The sequence below is a fragment of the Plectropomus leopardus genome, chromosome 20, assembly GCF_008729295.1.
Source record: "Plectropomus leopardus isolate mb chromosome 20, YSFRI_Pleo_2.0, whole genome shotgun sequence".
In the NCBI taxonomy this organism is placed as follows: domain Eukaryota; kingdom Metazoa; phylum Chordata; class Actinopteri; order Perciformes; family Serranidae; genus Plectropomus; species Plectropomus leopardus.
Genome location: NC_056482.1, coordinates 14,554,247 through 14,580,171, shown reverse-complemented (window position 1 = coordinate 14,580,171; position 25,925 = coordinate 14,554,247). Strand labels below are relative to the sequence as shown.

Below are 25,925 nucleotides of genomic sequence, written 5' to 3'. Positions count from 1 at the left end.
AACACACTGAGCTTAGGAACTAAACTTATTGCTTGTCTTTAGAGAACAGACAACCAGACATTTGGGTATTGTCTGCAGCCTGTTCGCAGTGTTACTGTATCATTCTCTGTTCTCGCCTCTGACAACAGATTATGATGGATTCCTTAAATTACCTGTTGCTGTGGCAGATGGCACGCTTTGTCATTAACAGCAATTGTGAGAATTCCCTGGCATCCTGATTAAATATTCATCATGAATCTTCATGACCAATAGCGATGTAATTCATTTCTTCTTGCACCCTGTGTGGGCCAAATGAGGGTCAAAAGAGTGCCTAAAAAGTGCTTATTGAATTTTTACATCATCATGTATTCCAGTGATGTATTAAAATATAATGAGGACATCAATTGCTATACACCTCTGAATATCTTTGAATGCATGAGACATTTGACTTGACATGTCTGGGGACTGCCTGGTAGGGTGGTAAAGAAATCTGATCGACTCTTAAATCCTTAGTTATGCTTGGCTGATGGCCATGTTAGAAGCAGGAAATATGCTGTTCAACAACCCTGAATTAATATGTTTTCATTTAACACTTTAAAGTAAGTCTAGACAATTATCATCAGCGATGGGGGTTAATCAATGGTAGAAGTGTGTATGACAGATCTGCTGGTCACTAACTGAACTGTGTCTGTCTGCCATTGGTGCTGAGCAGGTGGTGTTCAGGTTTTTAGAGCTTTGTTGATGAAAACAATGCTATTAAGCCTCTTTTCCACTACACACACAAAAAAAACAGCTAACACCTGCTAACATCTAGCTTTTTAATGTAATGGGAAAGGCATTCACACCAGGGTGAATGCTTTCATTTTAGCCTCTTAACCGGCGAGCTGCAATGATGTAACAACACAAATTATCAACTGTCTCTGCCCAAGCAGCGCTCAAAGAATGATCCATATTATTCTGCACCAAGTTTGAAAGAAAAACTAAATAAGTAAAAGATATATAAAAAGACGTAACCACTAACTGTTTACCTGTTCTTTGATTGTGATGTCGAATGTGACACACCAAAAAAAAAAAAAAAAAAAATCAAAAATACACACACAGAAAGCATACTCGTCTGCTGCAGTCGTGTACACAGCTCTGGTCTACTAACAATGGGAAAGCACATGTTTAAAAAACCTGCGTACATGTGCTTGGTGGAAAAGGAGTGTTAGAGTGTGAGAATGAGAGTCAACCATAACAGTAAAGCTGAAGGTCAGAGAAGCAAAATAAAGACATTAAAAGACACCAAAAACACTCTATCACAGTGAAAGGAACTGCGGAGTCAGGTGATACACTAACTATGTATGGTTTGTCACTGAAGTGGTCCCATCCAAATTACACAGACATCTGTCTAAATTAAGATAATGATTAGATCAGCTTTAAATGTATACTGTGTAGGATGGTCCTAAAAATCAATGTACAACCTCATATAAAAGTAATTCCTCTTAATCATCAATTGTGAGCCACTAGAAGTGTTTGGCAGTGTATTTATCTGCACAGACTCTGCCCTCTGCCTGTATCTTATTTTCTTCTTATCTTGCTGCATTCTGGATGTTCCTGGTCATGCTGGATAGGTGACTTTATAAAAAAGGTTGAAACAACATTGTAGCAGCACACATCCAAGAGGAAGCTACAAAAATCGCAGACACGATACTGGAAAAATGCAAATATGGAATAGTGAAACACCAGGCAGACAAAACTCATTCCCAAACAAGCATGCATCTGGGGGTGCCTTTCACTTTCACTTTTGCTGGCAAACACTGAAGGAGAGGAACTGTTGGGAGAAATTTGCCTAAGGATCTTCCTGCCAAAAAGGGATGTCATGTATCGGATTGGAAAACATTGTGGTTTTGGTTAAAATTAATACATCTCTGGCAGATTTCTGGCCACTTTGCAAACTCCTCCCGTGTACTGTGGATGGATGGGTCAAAAAATACAGAACTTTTACCCAGCAGACTGCTGTTTGTGTCCCATGTGAAACAAAAAGTCAACATTGCATTCTTTTATGAGATATGTAATGTGATTGACATATATAAGTTATGTAACAAATGAACTTATTTTAGCCCAAACCATTATCTTTTTGTTCAAAATCTTAGTAGTTTTGTCTGAAACAAAACCGCATATTTGAAAAATGTGTGTTAATGATATTACATGACCTATCCTATCATTTAGTAAACATAAGGATGTGTTGATCTCCTGCCACTGGTATAATAAGTACTAATTTAGCAAACACTCCTGTGGGTCGTATTTGAGGGTAGGATCTATGTGGTGGTATGGGTTGGTGGAATTTTTTGAGTTTCCTTGGACAAACAAAACCAACAGTTTTCTGTTCTCTCTAAAAACATTATATTGTTTTGCTCTTTTTATCATTTGCTGATCAGCAAAGCTCTACCCTCTCATCCAAATATGAGCACTTTTGGCTTTAAATGCCAAGATGGCAGCAACTGAAATACAAAACTCAGTAGCTATATCCATTATTTCTACACAGCCTATGCTTAAACTGTTTTGTAAACCAGTCTTTATTTTTGTAAAACTGGTATTAGATCATTATAAAAGCAAAATTAACACTTGCCTCACAGTGCAGAGTCTGAAATATCTTTGTAAAACTACCCCAGGCAACAGACTTATAAGGTTTAATGTAGTCTTTCTCCAATTCTTATCCAATACTGAGAAACAAAATTACAGAGATGATGTGCTCAAAATAACTACTTTTGTCTCCATAATATAATTAAAACTACTTAAGTTACAGAAAATGAAAGATAATTAACAAATGCATATTTTAAAAGTGCAGTGAAATTGACTCAGCTGCTTTTCGAGTCCTAAGATGATAGATAAATTCTGCTGTGGTCTGGGCCCTAAGTCAAGGACTGACTGAATTAGTCCCTGCAATTTTGAAGAGTTATCCTCTATCCAGCACTGAATTTCTCTATCTTTTCTCTCTGGCTGTCAGCTGCTGTGGATCTGTTGTCTCTTACCTGCTTTCAGGTCGGCTGCCTCTCTAGACAACCCTCAGCCCTCCCTGGAGGCTTAATTTGATGATGGTAGGATGTTAAGATGGATGCCAGTACGGAGGTGCTCTCCACCGATGTCAGCCCTCAGGCCAGGATGATCCTCTCCCAACTGGATGACCACTGTGGCTCCCTGTTCAACCAAGGAGGCATATATTAGCCTTGTACTAGTAGTTGTAACCATACGGCCATAAATTGCAACACACAGGTGCCTCCCACACCTCTATCTCACAGAATATTAGCAAGTTTAGGAGTGAGGAGTTTCTATTTTAAATGTGTTGCAAAAATAAGGTTCATATATGACAAGCTGCATTAGGACATTTTCAAAAATCATTTTCATTAAAATTGTCTTTTTACAAACAAATATTACTGCTTTAGGTATGAAATTACCAGATGTCAGTGCTCCTGTTCACCATATGTTTCCACCGTTTTAAAGACTTTGTGAAAATGATTAAAGTGTCAGAGCCTGAGCCATCCCATATCCATCATGTTGTGTTGGATCTGAGAGAGAACAAAGCCTGTTATTGAGGTTTTAAAGGGTTTTTTGTGTGAATATGGAGCCAGCAGGAGGCTCAGGTGCAGCAGAGAGAGACAATCCCTTCACATTCAGATGGGAATAGACCTGTCAGTCCTGTAAACCCTTGAAGAACCAACCAGTGGAACAACATGCAGCTCTATCAGCTCGCAGTGCACTTATCTGGTGTGAACCAGGGTGGAAAGATACCAACACAGGGCATCATCATGCAAGATGCAGGCATTCTCAGCGGGTAACATTTGTTTGTGTTTTCTGAGGGTTTGCCGAACATTCATCATATTTCAGTGATTCATACAGCTGCTTCTGAACAAAAAATGAGGTTGTGGGATGCTTTGCTTTGGGTTTAAATAAATATGTGTGCTGCCTGAAACCCTCTCTGTGGGCTTGCTCATTCCCAGAAACTGGATTTTTTTCATGAGCTAATTCAGATTTCCACTGTAATCCATTTTTTATACATAAAATGGGTTTGATTAAGCCTTCACAAAATCCCTAAAAAGAAATGTCTTGGATTTTAAAATTTCCTCAACTTGCATTGATAAGAGAGTGAACAGGTGTTTATGCTACGTTTAACTCCCTGTTAATTGCCAAGGTAATTTTGTATACATTCTAATATGCTACTATGCTATCTTGCCTAAAGTTAGATGGAAGATACCTAAATACCACTCTCATGTGATAAATACACAGACTGCATAAAAACAATGCACGCACCCACCGTAATGTCACCCACTGAATTGTGAACTCTTGTTTGAAGCCTCCAGTTTTGCATTTTGGTCATTCTCAGACGACAGGAGCTGTGGAGGAGTGAGAGGTGGATCTGACTGAGAGTCCAAGGACACTATCTGGAGACAGCCTGTCACTCAAAGCAACCATGCTCTTAATTATGCGTAACCTTAAGCCTTAGTGGGGTTTAGTTTAGGCATTTTGCAATGAGATTGCTTAACTGAACCTTTTCCTGTGTGCCAAGTATGTTGAAGAACTGAAGGGAATACAGGGGACACCGTTAGCCTGGACGAAACAAAATCGCAGCCCCTCTTAAGCTTACTTAATTACACATTAATTATGATTTGTTTAATATGTGAAAAAACAAAAGTTTAGCTTTTGTGGAAGGTCATTGAATTCCCTTTCACTATTGTGAGATTACTCAAAAACCAGCGGAGACTCTGAAGATATTTGGTGAGCCTTAGAGGTGCTAGTGTTGTTAGTTTTGGAAAGAGGCGGACTAGCTGTTTCCTGCTGCTTTCAGTGTATGCAAAGCTACGCTTACAGGCATCTGACCGTAGCTTTATATTATACTACAAATTTTAGACAGGTATCAGTGTCGTGTCCAGATTTTTTTTTACTGGGGTGGCCAAAACGGGGCACTGATTTATGTAGAGGTGGCATACGAGTATTGCTTCAGGCACATGTGTCACATGCGCAAAGCTTTAATTTACCATTTTTGTCCGATACCTATTTTAATTGCTAACTTAATTAAATTCCTGTTTGAGTTTAAAAGATAAATAGATCTACCAATCACAACCCAGCAGAGAGACACCACACAAATGTATAATAAAGCTCCAAATCAAATCAGTTGTTCCTCCTCTGTGGCTTTTTGGCAGGCTAGAAACTACTCTGGCACATTATTGCCTCTCGGGTTTAAGAATGAATTGCAACTGTAAACAAAACTTTAGAATGTAAATGGGTGAGGGCATGTTTGTCATTTTAAATCAGTTATAGAGACCAAAACCACTTTTTGTACCAGACTGTAAACATGTTAATGTTCTATTTCTGCTGTAATGCTGGACATTTTAACATGGGGGTCTATGAGGATTGACTCGCTTCTAGAGCCAGCCTAAAGGGGCCGTTCAAAGAACTGACGATTTTGGCACTTCCATGTTGGCTTCAGCCCCAGAGGTTGCTGCTTTGGGGGGTTACAAATTCACATGTCCTAAATATTGAGGAGGACCTATCCTTTGCATCAACCCCAAAATCTAGAGCTCTCTGCAAAAAAGCAAAAGTGCTTCTCCCAAGGTCTTTTTAAATGATACATTTTGTGTGCTTGGAATATACCCAGAGGAATTTATACAAACGTCAAAACAAACTAAACTTTTAGACTCTGGACTTCTCCAAGCCAGGGGAGTTGTTGCTTCATATTTGAAGATTATGGACGCACTAAGGATGTGGATAAAGGCGCTTTCAGAGAATGTGGGTCTGGAAAGACTAACTAACAGAAATTGTGTGTGTGTGTGTGTGTGTGTGTGTGTGTGTGTGTGACTGTGTGATGTATGTTGTTTTAACTTTCAAACTGCTGTATTGTTATATGTTTTCTTGATATGTTTTCAAAAACACAAAAAAATGATATTAAACATATTGCATCTCCCAAATGTTTAACTCCTCCTTTAACCCCATTAATTGATTTGGTTGCCTTTGGTCTGATGGTGGTTCCCTTTCACTAATAAGCCTCTCAAGAGCAAAGCCCGGATTTTAAATTCTCCAGTGAACTTGTGTTAATTATGAACTGTTTAATGACTGTCTGAAATATGCAAGTAGCCTGAGGCTAAATCTCTCACCTTCCATTTAGCCTGCAGTCTGCTGTGGCAAAGAGCTGAAGAGCCTCACTTGTTGCGACATTTTTCACTTTTTTTGGATGTGTTAAACATGCAAGCTTTAATATTTGCCCAAATGTATTTTGAGTTCGGCTGAGATTCATTGCAGAGTGCAGAAAATGGAGATAATCACATTATAGTTTGGAAACGGTCAATAGACTCCTCTGTGACAGAGGCAGCAGCAGTATGGTGGAGGCGCGTGCATGTGTGTGTGTGTGTGTGTGTGTGTGTGTGTGTGTGTGTGTGTGTGCTGCTCTGAGACCGGAGCAGACAGCTAAGGAAAGAGAGGGAGAGAGAGGATCAGTGCCTCATACAGCGTGTCTGTATCAGATGAGAAGGGGGTCACCCAGGATTCCCTTGAAGCTGCTCTCCAGGAAAAAAAAAAAGAAATATAACAAGATTTTGTTTGCACCGTGTTTACCGGATACGATCATCTCGTCAGCGCTGCAGTTTTATCTCGTGTCATCGATCCTTTTTTTTTAAGAAGATGCCGAAACGAGGAAGAAAAGTGAGGCAGATTTTGTCGGGAACAGACAGTTTGAAAGAACAAGTCGTGTTTTAGGAATCAATGAAACCAGAGGCAACAGGGTCGATTTAGTGCTTTTTTTTAAAATTAATTTATCATATTTATTTTTTAATTCTGGAGCTATACGTGGATAGAAGAATGGCAAATCAGCCTGGTTATCGTTTTAATAATTTTAATATGAATATCTGACTGATCATCAGACTATAGTAAAAGTTTCATATGTCATTTTTTATGAAATGGCATTCTCTGTTTGCTCTTGCTTACAGTGATCTGCTACAGGCTATGCATACAAACCAAAGGCGATTTACAAGCTGCATCCTTGGTTAAGACAGTGGAAGTGGATTTTATTCATATTATCGAAAATATCATCAACAACAACAGCAACAAAAAAAAAGACACGCGTGGGTTGAACTTTGCGGAGAGGTGGGGTTTTCCTGTTTCATTTGCTTGAGATTTTGTTTATCAAGGACAGTAGCAAAGGGTCTGTCTCAAAACTCCGGAGAGCTAGGATATATGAAGATCGCGACACAGTTGGTTTTCCCTCGCAGAAATGCCAGTGCGTGCTGTGACCACCAGGTTCATGTACAAGGGACTTTGCACTATTCCAGATGTCCTCACCTACCGGACCCCTGTTATCCTGCCCGAGGATGAGGTGGAAGGTGAGTCTTGCTTGTTTGTTCAGTCGAGTCGATTTGATGCATGTTGTTATTGGCATGTTAAAGAGTTGTTAGATCAAAATGTCCACCAGGCAAAACCTGCTCAGGACTCAGGAGAGCTCCAGTCGGTGTGCGCTTCTGTACCTGATCCACAAATGTGACTGTGCTGTAAAATGCAGGTCTGCTTGTAAAAAAAAAAAAAAGATTCAGTTGTGCGGATGTTAGGGTTTTAATGTTAAACAAAATCTGGGATACACAGACAAACTGCATGCTCCGAGTTCATGTTTTGATATTTTTTTCACATTTTTGCATATTGTTGCTTTTGATTTTTGGCACAAAGTTACAAAAATCAACAATCAAATTGTCTTTTTTTTGTCCAGAATGTCAGATTATTCTCTAATAAATGCAACAACATGCAGAACACAAAACAAATCAGGTCTCCATACATGCCACATTGTCATAAACATGTGAGTAAATGGCATCTTTATACACAAACCTGCATCACCTTGTTATATTCATGGCACCGGATTTTACTTACTCTAAGTTGTTTGTGCTTAAACAAAATACTGAAGAGTGAAGGAGACAATTTGCACAAAAAGAGGATTCTGAAATTGAGAAAAAGGCCCTGATGAATGGCAAATTTATAACTATAAAAATGTAGATTACAACCCCTTTTCTCAAAAATCTATGGCAGATAAAATCCATTAATAAGATGGGAGATTGATTCATTCTGAGTCCTAAATTACATCCTCTCACCTCTTTCTGGTTTGTTTGATGTATTGCATTTCATCATTAATTAATGGAAAAGACCATCCATAGCACAGTGTTGTACTTGGGCCATCTTTAAGATTCATTGGAGCATTATGGTCGTTCTTGTTATAGCAATCATAGTGCATAGCTGTTAAGAACAGTGGCTTTGTTTTGGCAAATGGTCTTCCCAATGTGAAAGCACAGCTGGCAGTGATTTGGAGCGAAGCCAAGCAGACTACAATAAAGAGATAACTCAGATCAGATTTGATATCACCAAGTCTTTTTATGCGAAGGGAATTCCATTTCCCCTTCTTCTGTCTGTAGGTTGCCTCGGCCCACAAGTGGCTGCCTGCCCTTGCTTTGAGCCACTCATTTGACATTGAAAATTCACTATCTGCAATGACGACATAAATTTAATTAAAATGTTGGCTATGGAAAAGCAAATAATTTAGAGCAACAGTAAAACAGAGTGTTGTGTTTTGCATGACATGCACTCTATGATGATACAGCTTTTCAGGTAATGGAGAAATCTTTTCCAAACTGTAGTTTGCTAATTAAGAGCCATTAAATATTCAGAACAGAACCGAGACAGACCATTCAACCGTGAACGTATTTACCCAGGGAAGATTCACTGAGCACATAATGCACTGCCACATTTACATGGCCTCACTACTCGGCAGCGCCCAGGGTAAACAGCGCTCTACCTTTTGCCACCGAGCAGCTCTGCTTGTAGTTGTTGGGGGAGGTATGATAGTTTCAGATGAACCTCTTCCATTCGAAGAACCTCAGCCAGACTGAATCAGCAACCTCCCACTTACCGATCCAACTACCCTTTACACTACAGCTGCTCCACCTTAACACACAGTGTGGGAGCTGCTGCTGTGAACAGCGTTGCAGTCCAATGTTCCAGAGTGAAAATTGCTCCCTTTTTTCTCAGAGGTCTGCAAATCTGCCAATAAATATTGTTTCATCCCCAAAATCTTTAATTACTGCAGGGCAGAAGTTCCCTAATTGCTCAACTCATGTAATTACTCTCCCTAATCATATTTATGATAATAGCTTTTTCCTAGCAAGGTGTATGTGTATATACATTCAGTGTAATTTAGGATCATCTGAGAGGCTTGTAACTTGTAATAAACACCCAGAGCAACATGATGAATAATTCTCAGACATTAAATTCAGTAGACTTCAATTCAGACAACAATGTAAGATTTTATGTAAGTTTATTTTAATCTGGTCACTATACCCTATATCTTCAATTTTAATGCATTTTACTTTGATTTTTTTGTTTTTGTTTATTTTGTTATTTCATTTTACCCCAACTATTTTGTATTACATACACAATTTCTTACAGGAACCAACATGATGGGTTAAAGTTTGCTTAAACTCAAGCCTTCTTAAACACACTTTTAACTAAAAACTGTCAAAGACATTCAATTTAGTGTTTTATTTTGCAAGTAGAGACCATGAAACTTTCAAAAGATAAAGTGAATGCAAATCTTTGTGACTTATGTGATCAGATCAACAGGAATTTCTATTAGTGACTTTGCTGCAGAGACATGCTGACTACTGTTTTAGTTTCCACTGATAAACACAATACACAAGGACAAAAGGACCTTGTATCCTGTGTAAAGAGACAGTGTATGTCACAGAGTGGTCAGTAAATGAAACATACTGCCCTCGATAAATAGATTAAAGAGTCTCTTTCAGTTTTGGTCTTGCAGGTGCTCTGTATCTAAGAATTTAAAGCCTTAGTGGTAGTACAGAATATGACATAAGTCACAGGGTACAGGAAATGAAAAAACAAAGGAAAGGGCTGTGTGACAGCAAGGTAAAGTGGTGAAAATATACCCAATAAAGCGTCCACTTACACTGATATTGATTTTTTTGGGGTATGCCCTTTTGTAAGTGACTAAAATACGGGAATACATAGTTTAGCTCCCTTGTCGGTATTCCTGTCTGCTTCTCCAAACTGGAAGTGACCTAACATCGACTGTTGGTAAACTATCCCTTTAAGTTAGTCCCTCGAAGAAAAATCACATTTTTGATCTTTCACCACAGATTTTGTGCTCAAAACAGACAATGTTACATATCGAACACAGCCTTCTTGCTTTGACAGGCAGCTACACAGACACTACAGAGTACAGCCTGGTGGACTGAGCAAGATATGAGATTTGAATCAGTGGTTTCAGGTACATCCGATCATATAGTGTTTATATTTGAAATGAGTAATAGAGGTTATTGCTCTAATGTAGTATGGGCTCTCATTTCAGATTTTAATTTAAGTGCGAAAAATGATCTGTGACCATAACTGTTTCTATAAGGCACGGCATGCGAAATTAATGTAGTGATGCATGCTTGTCTTGTGTTGTCACATGGAATTAGAGCAGTAAGTATAGGATTGGAGTTGCTATTTTGGATCAGAAAGTAAAATTTAATGGCTATATTATCTGTGTAGTTCTGAAAAGTCAGGGTGTTAAATGTGAGAGAGCGGTGCAGTGGTGAATCCAAGGGGGGCAACCACCTCGATTCAATGCTGAAGCCAACGCAGACATGCTTTGAGTTGCAGAATCTAAAGTTGCAGCTAGATGCTATTTCAGTAACTCTGCCACTGAATTTAACTGAGACAACTTCCAGTTTTAATTATTGAAGAATAAAGTCAAAAACTTTCTCTTGGCAAGACATTTGGGTCTCACTAGATGACTTCATTTCCTATGATATGTGTCTTCTTGTTATTCTCTAAAATGGCTTAAAGTTAAAGAGGAGTTAATTGTAACATGGAAAATAATGGGAAGGTTCTATTAATCGTTCTCAGAGAAATTAATGAATTATTTACTTGCACATTTAACAAGGATTTGCATATTTTGTTTAGCAAATATTTTTGCGAGCGGCATGATTAAAATTCAATTATAACAATTACAACTTTGCAGATTTTAAATGCATCAGTTAATTGAATGATTAAAGTTCACCATTAAAACATGGATCATTTTTCCAGTTGCATGCTCAAGACTTCATAGAGATTTTCTGTAAACCTTTGTAATAATGCCATTTTAAGACATGTGATCTTTAATCTGACTGATTTTATGTGGATCACAATCACTCTGCCATATTAACTATATTTACCAAAACCACTAGCAGTAGTGACAGTAGTGAGGATTACAGCGACTCGCGCTGAATGGAGACACTATTGTTTATACTGGCTGAGCTTTAGGGAGGCTGATTAAGTACTCACAGCCCTTAATGGAACGACGGTTTCCAGGGAATGTTTTTCGAACAGATGGTTGCCTAGGTGGGCAGGGTCAGTGGCAAGGCTTCCTGCCCTTTTCTTCGCCCTTGTGTCACGCAGTTGTCTTAAACCCTGATATGTATTCAAACCATTGCTACAGTGCAAACCACTGTACTGCTTCCTTTATAAAACAGCTTATGTATTTGAGCTTTTTTAAAATCTCTCAACCAAAACCTGATTAGTCTGAGCTGTAATTACAGTATTTTTAAAAATGATTTACCTCGAGCATTGGGTTGCTGCTTTAGGTAGTCTCTCCAAGGCCATAGTCATGGAGTCAACACTAAAGGGACAAATCCAAATCCAGATCCCCCCGCCCCTGAAAAAAACATATAAATTTAAGCAAGCACAAATACACAGTGTAATATACAAATACACAATAGATGAGAACTATGAGAACTACAATGGTTTACATATATTACACACACAGCACAACACAAATATGTAGCTAATCAATTGCAGGTAACTTAGTTATGATAGCTAACATTAGTGATGGTTGATTGATTAGTACTCGGAAATCAGCTCATTTTCTCGCACAAACATCCTTTCCTACTCAATCCAATGCAATTTAGCAAAACATTACTGATATACACAGTGACTGTACGTCATTTTGCACTGAAAATTATGTTTTGACATTAATGTTACCTTTTCAAGCATGTCCAAACTAAAGTGAAGTGTTATGATTAACAGTGTGATACAAAAATAAGTTTCCCATCAACAACTAACATTAACAACTCTTAACTTTGGCCCATAAAACACTCAAAGAACATTTTAGTTTTTCACTTTGTACTACATATGAAAGTAATGGAATAGAAAGACAGCTTTTGGTTGGTTGGTTGTACCTTCACACAGCATTTGAGGAATAGCTCATCATGAGTTTTTTAATGGTTATGATTACATTTGCTAATAATTCTATTGTGGTGCATGGTTGCTTGTCATAGCATAGAAAATGATTATTCATTTTACTTTTGTAATCAATGTATTCGGGGAGGGTGACATTTTGAGCATATTTGAATAGTGAATACATACTATGAATATATATCATGATTACTGCCTCTCTGTTAGAGTCTCACTGTTATATAAATCTCTCAGAAGAAAGAAAACTACTTATTTATGCCAGTGACAGAAATAATTGCTATATTATTCATGTCCAACACATCCATTTAGCATTTGTGTGTGTATTTACCCTGTGTGAAATAGCTACACTCGCTGAGCATAATTTTGCAAATGTCTATGTGGTCATTATTCTGTGCCAAGTGTGTCCCCATTTAATGAGCGCAATATCAAAATCAAGGTCCAGAGCCAAGTTCAGCCCATTATGCATGAACGACTGGGGTAACTAAATACATCCATGATACTCTGCTATGTTTTAAATATACATCAACATTTATCTCTAGCTTGGATATTTACACTAACAAAGTTATGTGATTATGCACATTCAGTGTGTATGAGGCAATAGATTGGTCTGTAGGAATATTATGTCATGTCAAAAATTGTAGACAATGTTTATATCAAATGTTTTATTTTGAGAAAAAAAATCTTACCTTGTCAATATTACAACTGCTAAATCAAACACCATTACTCACAGTAAACTGGCAGACACTTTACACATGTGTGGAAACTGATAAGACTCTCGTTTTATGGCTCAACAGTCAAGACTTCCCGGCAGTTACACTCTTGGAGGTCTCCTCGAGCTTGTATCACTCCTCGGTGCATCGCCGACAGAGGATGTGAACAGTATTTATAGATCACAGCAAGCAGGAGAATCCCCCAGATGTCAGGCATTGTAGTGGAGTGTAGACCTTCTCCCACTTTGTATGCAAAGCTGTCATCTTTTGTGCTTACAAATGGAGTGTTTTTTGGGGTTTTTTGCTGCAACATTGTAAACAGACCATTATATATGTGTGTGTTACTGTAGTATAGCAGTCAGAGATCAAAAACTGAATATACTGTATGCGCACAGATTGTTAGAGATGCTATTCCCACTCTGCTGTTGGGAAATGTTGATTGAGCTCATTGACTTTAGTTTGACTTTAATGTGACTATTTTTTTTATATTTTCCAAGCAACAAAAACAAGGTTAAAAAACTACAGAAAAGACAAGTAATGCTCCATCATCTTCTCCATAGTTTGAATGTGGCTTCCTCTGTGGTCAATGACAAACGTCTGGTCATTAGCAATGAATTACTGTTGTTGCCGTCTCAGTTTCAAGCAACATCGTTTAATGCTGGTACAAGATGTTAATTATGAGACTGTGTCCTCACTCTCCCCTTTTCTGTCTGACGACAACAGCCATGTTTCATTTAAACCATCCTACTGACTTAGGAAACACTAAGACGCTTAACTCGGACAAAAAAAAAATCTATGCTGTTATCCTTTCATGTAACTGACAGGGAAGAAGAGCTGCAGGTCAAGTTGCCCTTAAAGATTCAACTCAAGGCAAATACAGTAATTTGAGGGGTTCACATATTACAGTTTGAAGGGTCTGTATTGGCCTAATCTCTCACAGCTATACCTCTGTCTCATTGAATGAGATGTGGGCATATTCTCAATTTAAAACATCATTAAACAAAGAGACATTACAATGCCAAAAGTAGCATATTAATCATCCTGTTTGTTTGTTTTTAACTTACACCTTGAGAGATCTGGCCAGGAAAACAAGCTTCATAAATGGAGAAAGGCTACAGTTTAACACAATAAAAGAACATAAAGCCCAACAAATAAATCAAACAAAAATGCGAATGGAAACAATAGAATTGTATAACAAAAGACATCAGTTCAAGTCAAATGCATTCTAAATGAGTACAAAGTCATTTGATCTTGTGATGCAAAACAGCAGCAACTGCCAACAGAGCCTCTAATTTTTGATAATTCTTCAGTTCAGCCTGCAAAAAGCTGCAGGTAATGGGAGTATTTACTAATTTTTGATAGTAGTTTTAGCTGCAGGGCTTGTGCAGCATGTCTCCAGGTCTACTCCGGTGACTGTGTGTGTGCTGTATGTAAATGCAATAATGTGAAGATGCAGTATATCTGGAGGAGCAAAGAACGATGAGGTGCAAATGTGTGGGATCTGTGATGATTAGGCGATTTATCTTTTTTACTTTGTGTATGTGTTGCTATAAGACTCTCCACTGGGGAAATAAAGTCTGGTGTATCATGTCATGCCACAGCATGGCACATCATTTAATATTTTTGAATAATTCAGTTCACACAGAATCAGATGAATTTGAAGATCCAAAAAAAATGTCAAGAAACTGTATAAATGTTGGTGCTTGTGCAGATTCAGTGAAGGAGTGTATGAATGAGGTCTTCAGTATTTACTGTTAAGCATGTTAATCCATGGACTTGACAAAAACTTTAAGCCCTTACCTAATTACAGATCAAGCACCCCAGCAAATTAAGTAAATGCCTGTTAGACTGTCAGATCTTTCTTTATGTATTTTGGAGTTTACAGTCAGCCAAAAATATCAAATATCAATCTGTTTAACTGGAAAAACTATATTTTCATTTTTTTCTGTATTCATATAGCAACTTTGGTCTTAAATTTAATTTAAAATGGTATTTAAAAGGTTTAACAAGCCTTATATTTATTTATAGTCTGTGTGTACATGCTGCATTACTCTGACAGTATTTATTTTATGTGTTTTTGTCTGGCTGAGAGAACCTCAATGGAGCTCTCTGAGCTGTACAGCATTTTTGTTTTGTAGCCTCTGGTTAATATGATTCACATGTTATTCCCCTTTCATTATCGGCGAGAAGGATGCCATGGGTGTCATCATACCATTATTGATGTAACCACCTGGGAGGGGCTCTTTCTTAATGAAAAGAGTCTGATTCATCTCCCGGTGAATATTTTTATCTCTATGCAATATTCTGTGAGAGGACTTTTGATAACAAAACCATGATCGTCATCAAAGGAGCACACAAAACCCCACAATTTTTACTTACTAGTGGTGCATTTTGATTAGGGTAAGTGACACTGTCATTTTTGGTGACCTGTAGACTCGAAATCTGAAATTGCTGTGTAAAAAAAACTAATTTAAGTACATTTTGTGTATCCGATGCCCTTATTTATATTTTCATCAAAGCAAGTGGCTGCATCTTGGACTGACACAAAAGCTCCTGTTTCTTCCCGACTAGCTGAGTGCAATTAATGGGACGACCTGAGTCTCCTTTTTTATTAAGTTGATGTTCAGTTTCTGAATGTGACTGGACTGTCTGTCGAAGAATATAAAGCACCTGATCTGGATTAGAAACAACTGAATATGACATCTCATATGAGCTTTAATAATGTGGTGACTGATGAAACCTTTTGTGAATCGTGTCGCGAGTTATGTTCATGCACTTACAGAGACTCTGGAGACTAAAGACTGCCTGTTGTTACTCTGTTCTCTTCAGTTCCTGTGGAGCGAAGAGACCTCTTCATCTACCTCCTGCTGTATTAACTCTATTACCGTTTCCTGAGCAGTGTCATTATCGTTAGTGAAGGTGAAGAGGGATTTTTGCAGTGAGCTGGACAATCGCTGTCGGGCTCTCTCAGTAGTGGTGTATGCTTTTCTTCAAGGATTACATTGTTTAGTTCCTTGTTCAAAAGGCAACATCTGAACGCCAAACACTTCCAAATATCTCCTCCAGTGCATAAGAATGATGCAGACAAGCTCTGTTTTTAGTGCCTTCTGTCCTGTTATCTTCATTGTTCCATTACTCCCCTCATTAGCAGTTATATGGGGTTGTTGGTTCTCTCAACACAGCCACTGACGTGATGCAGAAAAGGACGGCCAAGTGGCTGTGAAGAACAGTAGCTTGCTGTGGTATCAGCTTCCAGCTCAGTTGTCAGAAGAAAATGTTGGCATTGCAGGTTTTGGCAAATCACAAAAATGTCACATTTGTACTTTTCACACACATCATATCAGCATTTCTTAAGTGACATAGTATATGAGTTGACTTTTTTATTGGGATGTGGAGGGGATGGTGGATGTGTGCCTTCTAGGTGAGATGCCACTGCACTGTGAAGTGCATGTCTTTTACAGAAACATTACTGAGTTTTCTGCTAGGATTGTGGCCTAAAACTAGGTATTTCAGCCAAAACCATTACAAGGTGTTTTTTGTGCCTAAACCTAACCTCATGTTGAACAAAGTGTTGGTGAGACACAAAGTTATTCTTTACATAATAAAGTGCAAATACAATGTATCTTTGGTTTGCAAAAATGCAAGCAAGCCTCTCAGCAAGAGAACCCATGAAAGAGACACCAAATGTGGCATTAAGCAGCCAAAATGCCATTTTTATGCCTTGATTAACAAGATTTTCAGGAGATCCATGTTACAGCACTCTAAGATGCACCATCACAGACACATTTCTGTTAGTTAGTTAGTCACAGTTAGAGATTCACAGCTAGTTCATAATACATTGTTTTGCATTGTATCCCCTGTTGTGGGGATCCCCTATCTTTTAATTACAACTTTAAAAAAACTTTTAATGCCTTTTTCCACATTAATCACTTCTTTATTAATACAAATGATATCAAGGTGATGCATGGCAGGGTCATCTTTCTTCAAATGTTGGGATCTCACACTTTTCTTCTGGCTCAAAGCCATTATTTGGGATTTCCTCAATTATTTAGGTGAGGAGGATTTCAATGGCCTTTCTGCTCCTGCCAGCAGCACCGACACTCTGTCAATGTGCAACAGTGGGCATCTTGGCACCAGCCCTTATTATGGACCATTTTCATGCTGCATCAACAACCTGTATGAATCACTCTGTTGGTTTCGGTCAGAAAGGTCACTATCTATCGGTCCTTGTGTTCTGTTTTAGCTCACTTGGAAGGTCAGCAGACTTTTAAGCCCTAGGTTTAGATCTCAGGGGTTGGCAAAAGTGTCTCTTTGATGTTTGGGGCACATAAATTCACACTTATCACAAATTGTACACAGGCTCCTAAAAGTACAAGTTTTCAGGGACTTAGTGCTTCCCGGGGAAGTTTGGGATTTGGGCCAAGAAGTAAACTGTGAGTGGAGAAGGATGAAGAGAACACCTGCTTTAATAAGATGATGAGTGAAAGGTGATAATCGGTGGGTCAAATAAGCAAAAAACAATCTGCTCTGCATTGTAGAGTAAATGAACATCAACAAGTCTGTTTGCTCTCCAGGAAACAATCATCTATTTGATTCTATTGGCAGCTGTTGGTCTAACCTGCCATGAAATTGTCAGTCAATATTTCATTTTGTTCTTCCATGGCAAAATTTGATGAATCGGCCATATCACTTTTGTTGTAGTAAACTCAAAGGGCGGTTTAATGTAATTTCATTCTATGTACTTTCCCCATTTTGCCTCAAGTGACCCAATCCTCCAACATTTGTAATACAAGAAAGGTACCAAATATATTCTTGCGCAGCAAAGCAAAACCCAAACAAAAACAGATATTTCTTCTGCAGCCCCTGGAAACCTTTCCAAGATGATGTAGCACCTGTCAGCAGGATGTAAAGAATGCAGACATAAAAAAAACAAATGATTTACAGATTTAGACAAAGGTAGCTACACACTCATGACTCAATGCATATTTGTTTGGACAATACATAAACCAATGTTCAACAAACAACACTGACACTCTGTCATCCATCAGATTTGTATCTGACAGATTGTTCAGTTACATATTGTAGCTGGACAGCTGGAGCTTTGTTATTGAAGATTTACGTACGACATGTCCAAAAACCTGAGCTTTAGTTGAATAATTTTGCTCAGAATAAAATATTTTGTTATATTTAAAGTTAACATTGATAATACAATATTCTGCAGGCTTTCAACAATCTTCAATGTTTTTCATTTGGAGATGCAGAGCAGGGACATCCTGCTTCATATATAAAGAGAAATTGAGTTACATATTAAACTGGTCCTATAATAGCATGTAGAGTGCCATGAATAAACATACTTTTATATGGTGCAATACAAATTTATTAGAATAACAGCTCACTGACAAATCCATATTTTTATTTTTTGTGATCAAGCTCCCAGTTGGCTTAAGATGACCTATGATGTCTAGGTTGTGTAATATTAAGAGTGACAAAAAATATATATACATGCATACATTTAAAAAAAAACATGCAGAAATAAGTAATACAGGAAAGTGAATGAATACAAAAAAAGGACTACCCAGATAATTATAGTAAGAGGACTATCACCAATAAATACCACCATGCCACCATACACCATACTGCTTGTGCACATATAAGATACTGAATATAAGTACAAGCCTACACATATCCATCCCCCAATGTGAAAAAGAAAACACACGCACACACACACGCACACACACACACACACACACACACACACACACACACACACACATTCAAAGAATAAAGACCAATCTGATTCATGAATCTGAGGTCATATTCATATTTTAATACATCACAGATTAATGTGACAAGTGTTCATGGTTAGCAATTAGCAGTTACCATCAATGTTATCGACTCCAAATTAAATGGGTTGAGGTGGGGTTTTTTGGTTTTTTTACAAATAGGTTGGATTCATTTTAATGTTTACTTTCAGACTTTTTCATCTTTGGTAAATATAAAAATAAAATAATTTTCAAAAAAACAATTTGTTGGCCCTTAAGGAAACACCCTTTTGGGGTTATGGACCCCCTGTTGAAGACCAATGCCCTAGACCGAAAAACAGCAAATGCTTGTCATGGCTATTATGTTTTTATCATGTTTGTTATTGTTCATGATTTAAGTATACATGTCAATGACCCTCTAACAATTATAACAATTTGTTCCCTGTTTGTTCAGTCTGATGGGGCATATTTGTCATTGTGGACACACCTGTGTTGATGTTTCTTACCCTTGGATCAACTCCGATGATGAATTTTCTCTGACTCAGTGTTACAGTAAATGGTATGACCGCAAAGATTACAGACACTCTAAAATATTTTGACACATTGGTCATAAAAGGTGTAAATCACTGTTGTTATCTGACAGTATTTTTACTGTCAAGGCAGTGTCACTGACTTGAGCAATAATTTTCACACCAATATCAATGATTTGCTTTATGCTTTTAAACAAGTTTAGAGATAAAACTTTATTGTCCACCTCAGAGGTACATACAAACACATAATACAATACGCCATTAAAACATACAAATATATAATATACAGGATACAATTGTGGAAATAGGCAGGCAGGAGCAATAAGTTACATAAATAACTAAACACATCTTGTGAAATAATAGTGTTCTCCAATGCAGTTATTCTGTGCTCCATGCCTGTGGGCCACAGGGATTACAGGACTTCTTAGGTTGGTATTTTAGTAAATGCTCTTAAACTGTCCTTCTGTCAGCAGAATGAGCCCTAAAAAGTTTAGTCGCACAGACCTTGATCACTTGCTGCTGCAAGGGAAATGCTGAATTAATTTTTTAAAAAAGTATTCTTGTGATTACATACAGTACAAGGATTTTCGTGGTCTGGCCCTGACTTTAGATAACCGAGCTGTTGCACCGTCAGAGCAGTTCAAGGTTACTGAGATTCTCTGATCAAGGACTCACAGTAGAACAACAGCTGAGTCTGTTGAATGTTTTTAGCAAAGCCCACTTTTAAAACAACAAGGGTGGGAGTTCAGAGGCATCTCTTTGTACGTATGTGTGCACTGTGGCTATGACTTAATGCATCTGTTTTATGCTTGTATGATCACAGGCATGAGCAATATGCCTGATTGTTCTCAAAATACTTCATGTATTTAAAAGGAAATACTGACTATAACATGAGTCAGACGTCAAAAAATAAGACCTGTGAAGCTTACAATGATGCTTTTCATTGAGATTGTATCAGAGATGTATTTTAAGGGCTGCACTTGTATTGAATTTCACCATATATGTTCAGATTGTGTGTCCACCTTATGCATTCTTGCATAGATAACCTTATATAACGGTCCATGAGAGATAAAGATTTCCACATTGCCTCTGTAAATTATTGGTTGATGGATGTCAAATCTCAATGAACATCCACTTCAAAATAACTGTTGTGCTATGGAGCAGGTGGACCCAAATACAGGAGACTGCATGGAAAAGAGACTCTCTCTTTATTCAAAGTTAGAGAAGGAAAAAATAAGCTGATCATCACAAAGCAAAAACAAAGATTCTACTAAGTTTAACCGAAAACAAACAAGTCTGATGAGGGGATGACGTGCAGGTGGAAAAAAAGAAGCTCAGGTGAGGGGAACAAGGTGATTAGGCAGGAGACAAACAGGCAGGGAGCTGATTGTCTGAGAAAAACTCAGCAGCAGAGAAGGAATAACGAGGCTGATGCAGGGCAGGTGTGTAGATGGACATATGAGGGAGAGGCAGCACAGGAACACAGGAAGGGAAAAACACAGCACACAGAGGACCAGAGGTAGAGCACACATTATACCAGCAAGTCTCTGCATTGGCTCCCAGTGTGTTTCAGAGTTGATTTTAAGATTGTTTATTGTTTTTTCAAGCTCTTAATGGTCTTAGTCCGAGCTTTCTATCCGATTTGCTTGTATCTTATGAGCCCTTCAGAACCCTTAGGTCTTCTGGCAGTGGCCTTTTAATAGTCCCAAAAGTCATAACAAAAACTCATGGCAAGGCATCTTTTAATACTGTTATCCATAACTGTGGAGCAGCATGCCTTATTGTATAAAGCACTTTGTGTTACAGTTTTGTTTGTATGAAAAGCACCATACAAATAAAGTCTGACTAAACATGAGATTATAGTGATTTCCACCTTTTCAGAGAAATAGCCTAAAGATCTGAATCAGAATCACTACCAAAAGCAGCTGCAATGGCCAACTAAGTGTGCACACATACATACAATATACAAATAGAAATAGACAGACATATATATATATATAATGTATGTCTGTCTATAGTGTATATAAAGTATATAGACATGTTTGAAAAGATATGGGGTAATTAGTGTAAAAGAATACTTTTTACAGCTGCTTTTGTTTCCCAAGTGGTTCCATCTGTACATTTTTAAAAAATATTCACTCCTTATAGTGTGAAGCAATCAGTAGTCCAGCCACTGCTCAGCTGGCTCAGTGAATTCATTATTTGTCAGTGGCGCCAGGGGTCGTGACATTGAATCTAGGGTGATGCTGAAGGAAGATAACAAAACTCAAGCAGCACTGCTGGCTGTAATTTAGACAAATATGTTGTGTCTGATATGTCAAGGTTTGGTTCAGACTGTGTCACTTGTTCAGAAGGACCTCGATGAATACGCCAAACAGCGGCCTCTTACAACTGTTTCTTCTATTTTCCCACAAGGCTGTGGTCTGCCACGGTGGGCTATCACTTGTAAACTGCGGTCTCTCAGTCATTTGTGTTCACAAGATGGATGGTTAGTGCTTGTCCACTTGTGGGCTTGAATTTAAATTACAGGTGGCGCCTTCACGTACTTGCATGCAAATTAGTTTTCTGCGTGATGGAGGCGCTCAGTATAACCTCATGCATGATCCAAATGACGTCAAAATGAAGTTTTATACAAGCTCTTTGTTGCGCAGCAGTATACAAGTGAAACTCATGACTGAATGTAGAGATGAGTCAGTGTTTCTGCTATGTTAATATTTGATGGAATAGAATTACTGAGCCTGTTTATGAGCCTACATATATTTTGTTACTGTCAATTATGTTAACTCATTCAGTTATTGTTCTCAGTGCCTTACTTTTCTTATTTCTAGTATATCAGGCAAGCATTTTTCATGTATATGTTGTATAATTTTCTGTGTTGGTATAATTTCTATTTGTTCAATTTCTTGAGTGCTTGTCTTGTTTCATCTAATGACACGTGACTTCTGAGCAAGCAACGAAGAGTCTTGTATATTCGTGGATCTACATCAAAAAGAGCCACAGAGGTTCTGTGCCTTTGATGTGCAACTGCTCTTTTTACCACTTCAAACAGAATACTGTGATGCAGGGCGAGGACAGGAGCCAAATGGCAATGTTTATGGATTATTTACCAAAAGTTGTAGTTAATTATAAACATGAACCTGCTCGCTGCCTTCTGTCAGAACCAATTGTACCATGGCTAAGGTAACAGGTGTTGGCTGTAAGGATGCCTGTTACATCCATAGCAAAAAAAGGAATTAACATTCAACTACTGTCTCTCTGTCTCTCTCCATGGTGCTGAAACATTCAACCACAATCTCTCAAGCCCCTTTTACACAGGCTGTTCAAGGTTGTGTAAAAGCTACAAAAAACAGAATAAGTAGACAGATCAAGCCAGCAGTGGACTTAGTAACAGAGCCAGATTTATGTCTGTGAGAGAGAGACAGTCGGCTTGGCGGGACTACACACACACACACACACACACACACACACACACGTACACAAACACATACACTAGGTGCTGATGCTGTTGTGTTACATGTCGAGTCCCTTTGTTTCCAGAAAGCTGCCATGATCTCAAAATTACAAAACCATATGCCAGCGTTTTTTGATTCAGTGTAAGTACTAAATACAGCATATTTGCAGACATTCTTTATGGCAGTATTGTAGAATCTCTATGTAAAAGGGACGTCTGTCTCTGTCCATGGTGCTGAAACATTCAGAAATATCCCTCTGACTCCATGGTGCTAAAACATTTAATTACAGTCTCTCCGTCTCTCTTTGTGGTGCTTCAGTTTTCAACTACAGCCTCTTTGTCTCTCTCCGCGGTACTAAAACTTTCAACTACAGTGGGTCTTTCTCTCTCCATAGTGCTGAAACATTTAACTACAGCCACTCTTTCTCTCTCCGGGGTACTGAAAACATTAAACTACAGCCTCCTTGTCTCTCCCCAGGGTTCTGACACATTAAACAACTGTTTCTCTGTTTCTCTCCCGGTGCAGAGACATTTAACGACTGTTTTTTCTGTCTCTCTCCATGGTGCTGAAACATTAAACTACAGTATCTGTCTCTCTCCATGGTGCTGAAACATTAAACTACAGTATCTGTCTCTCTCCATGGTGCTGAAACATTAAACTACAGTATCTGCCTCTCTCCATGGTGCTGAACACTGAACTACAGTCTCTCTGTCTCTCTATACGTCACCACAACAAGGCTGCAGTACCTTGTTCGATGTGCTCAAGTTCTGTAGTCTCATTTAGCCACTTACTACCATCTGTTTAAAACATCTAAAAGCTTCAAAGTTCACAAGGGATTATTTATGTATTTTATGTCATACAACACAATGTGAGAGTCTATTAAATTTATGTCAACAACAGACCTTATTTCATCTAAGCAAAAACCTGTTAAAAAAAAAAAAACACTGACTTCACAACGATTGAACCAGGGCTTCAAACATGCTAACGTATTTCTGAGTTTTAGGATTCATTTGTGGAAAAGTTAACTACAGTCACTCTGTTTCTCTTCAGGATTCTGCAACATTCAACTACTGTCTCTCTGTCTCTCTCCATGGTGCTGAGTGCATAGCTAATTGATTTGGTTTTTAACCATTTTTGGACAATAATGGAGCTCTGTGGCACGGGGAAATAAGTTACAGTATATCAGGATTTGGCCACTCAGAGAATACTTGTTAGTAGGATCAAATCATTCTTGGGTTGGGGAATTTCTGCAGGAATTATAGACTTCAAGAAAAATGGGAAAATATTGCCAGTCTGTTCACTAAATGTCTCTGCAGTATTTGTAGCAAGACAAAAAAAGTTCAAAACTGCTCTTACTCTTGCGATTTTGCACTCTTCAAACACTAAATATTCAGGTGTGCCTCCCTGTTTGCAAAACATAAACATCTAAGAAAAAGGGATTATACTCTCTGAGCTATGACTTTTAGTGCCTGGAATTCTTAAATCAACACAAACACAGAATATTAAACTACTTTAAGCTTCTTTAAACTCTTAATACGAACATTGTGTACACACATATTTGAGCTCAACATATTCAATACAGCCAGCCAGCTGTTGCTCACAGTGTGAAACTGTAAGCAATAAATCGTGCTACATGCTATGCCTCCTAATTCCTGCCCTCCTTGCCCCAACAGAGATCCGTGAGGCTTTCAAAGTATTCGACCGAGATGGTAATGGCTTCATCTCAAAGCAGGAGTTGGGGATGGCCATGCGTTCACTGGGCTACATGCCCAATGAGGTGGAGCTGGAGGTTATCATCCAAAGACTCGACATAGACGGTACATTTCCCTATTTCTGTCTGGGTCAGCAAGCTCAAAACACTGTTGTATATAATCCAACATTAGAGCAATGCAGTGACATGTATTTCTGTTATCAGGTGACGGTCAAGTTGGTTTTGATGAATTTGTCACGTTGCTTGGTCCTAAACTCTCTGCTGCTGGAATGCCTGATAAGTTCCACGGAGCAGACTTTGATTCAGTATTTTGGAAGGTATTTGTTGTTGTTAGTATCATCAATCAAGTCCGCACCTTTTCTTTTATCAGTGTCCATTAATCCGTTCTCTTTCCTGTTTTTCCCTTCTGGCTTTTCTGTTGTTGCGTGACACAGAGCCATCTGTTTCAATTAAAATTACAAGTAGAGAAATAACTGATGTAAAAACGAATCATTCAATCAACTCATTCTGGCATTATTCTTACATTATTACACCTTTTATTCTAATGTGCCTCTCTGACTTTCCTCAAGTTCCAAATGACCTTGACATACTACACTGTTAAAAGTATGTCACATGCAGTATTTTCACTCCTTGCATTTAATTGCATAATCAAATAAATAAGTTCACCAGGAACTACCCTGTATTACCGTTATTGTTGTCCTACAGCTTATTTGCATCACTGAGGGGCTTTGAGAGAAAAGTTTTTCCTCCGCTAATTAGACCTTTCTTGGTGTTTTATGTCTCCCCAGTGTGACATGCAGAAACTGACTGTGGATGAGCTTAAGAGACTGCTTTACGATACTTTCCGTGACCACCTCACCATGAAAGACATTGAGAACATCATCATGACCGAGGAGAGCCACCTGAACAGTCCAGAGTCTCATGTGGACATTGACAGTACGTCGCACACAAATTGTATTTCACACATTCTTTAGACATTTTTAAAGCTACTGAGATGCTTAAATGTGCTAATATTTCTTTTAAATCTGTCCACAGCGAGCCCAACACAACAAGAGAAACACACATGTGTGCGTAAAAGCCTAATTTGTGCCTTCGCCATTGCATTCATCATCAGCGTTATGCTCATTGCAGCAAATCAAATGCTCCGCAGAGGAATGAAGTAAATACTACACCAACTGGTTACAAAGAGATTTAAGGACGAACAATGAAAAATCAAACATCAACCAAAATACCTGACTGGTTTTTGGTTTTGTTCAACATTCTCAACACCCACGATGATGCTATCGCAGCTTCTCTCTATAATGGACAAAATGATGTCACACAGTGGTTTTGTATGACCACAAATCATCACATACCATGGTAAAGAAAAAGACATTTCAAGGGCTGATTAGTATCCTAGAAAGAAAATGTCACCAATTCAGACTTCTGATGTTTTCTAAGAAATAAATGTAGGGGAGCAAGCTGTAGAAGTATGTCCTGTAGTAATAGCTTTGCTGTGTCTAATATTTCAAAAACAATTAATGTTGTTGATGAAAACTCTG

The 25,925-nt window shown here is 38.2% G+C and overlaps 1 protein-coding gene across 1 annotated transcript; it reads left to right on the top strand.

The window, feature by feature from the left end:
* Positions 1–7,222: 7,222 nt before the first annotated feature.
* On the top strand, positions 7,223–25,651 carry cabp7b (calcium binding protein 7b). Its single transcript, XM_042509898.1, has 5 exons — positions 7,223–7,331; positions 24,347–24,490; positions 24,589–24,701; positions 25,173–25,320; positions 25,420–25,651. The coding sequence occupies exons 1-5, from the start codon at positions 7,223–7,225 to the stop codon at positions 25,545–25,547; spliced, it is 642 nt and encodes a 213-aa protein (XP_042365832.1). The 3' UTR covers positions 25,548–25,651.
* Positions 25,652–25,925: the final 274 nt, after the last annotated feature.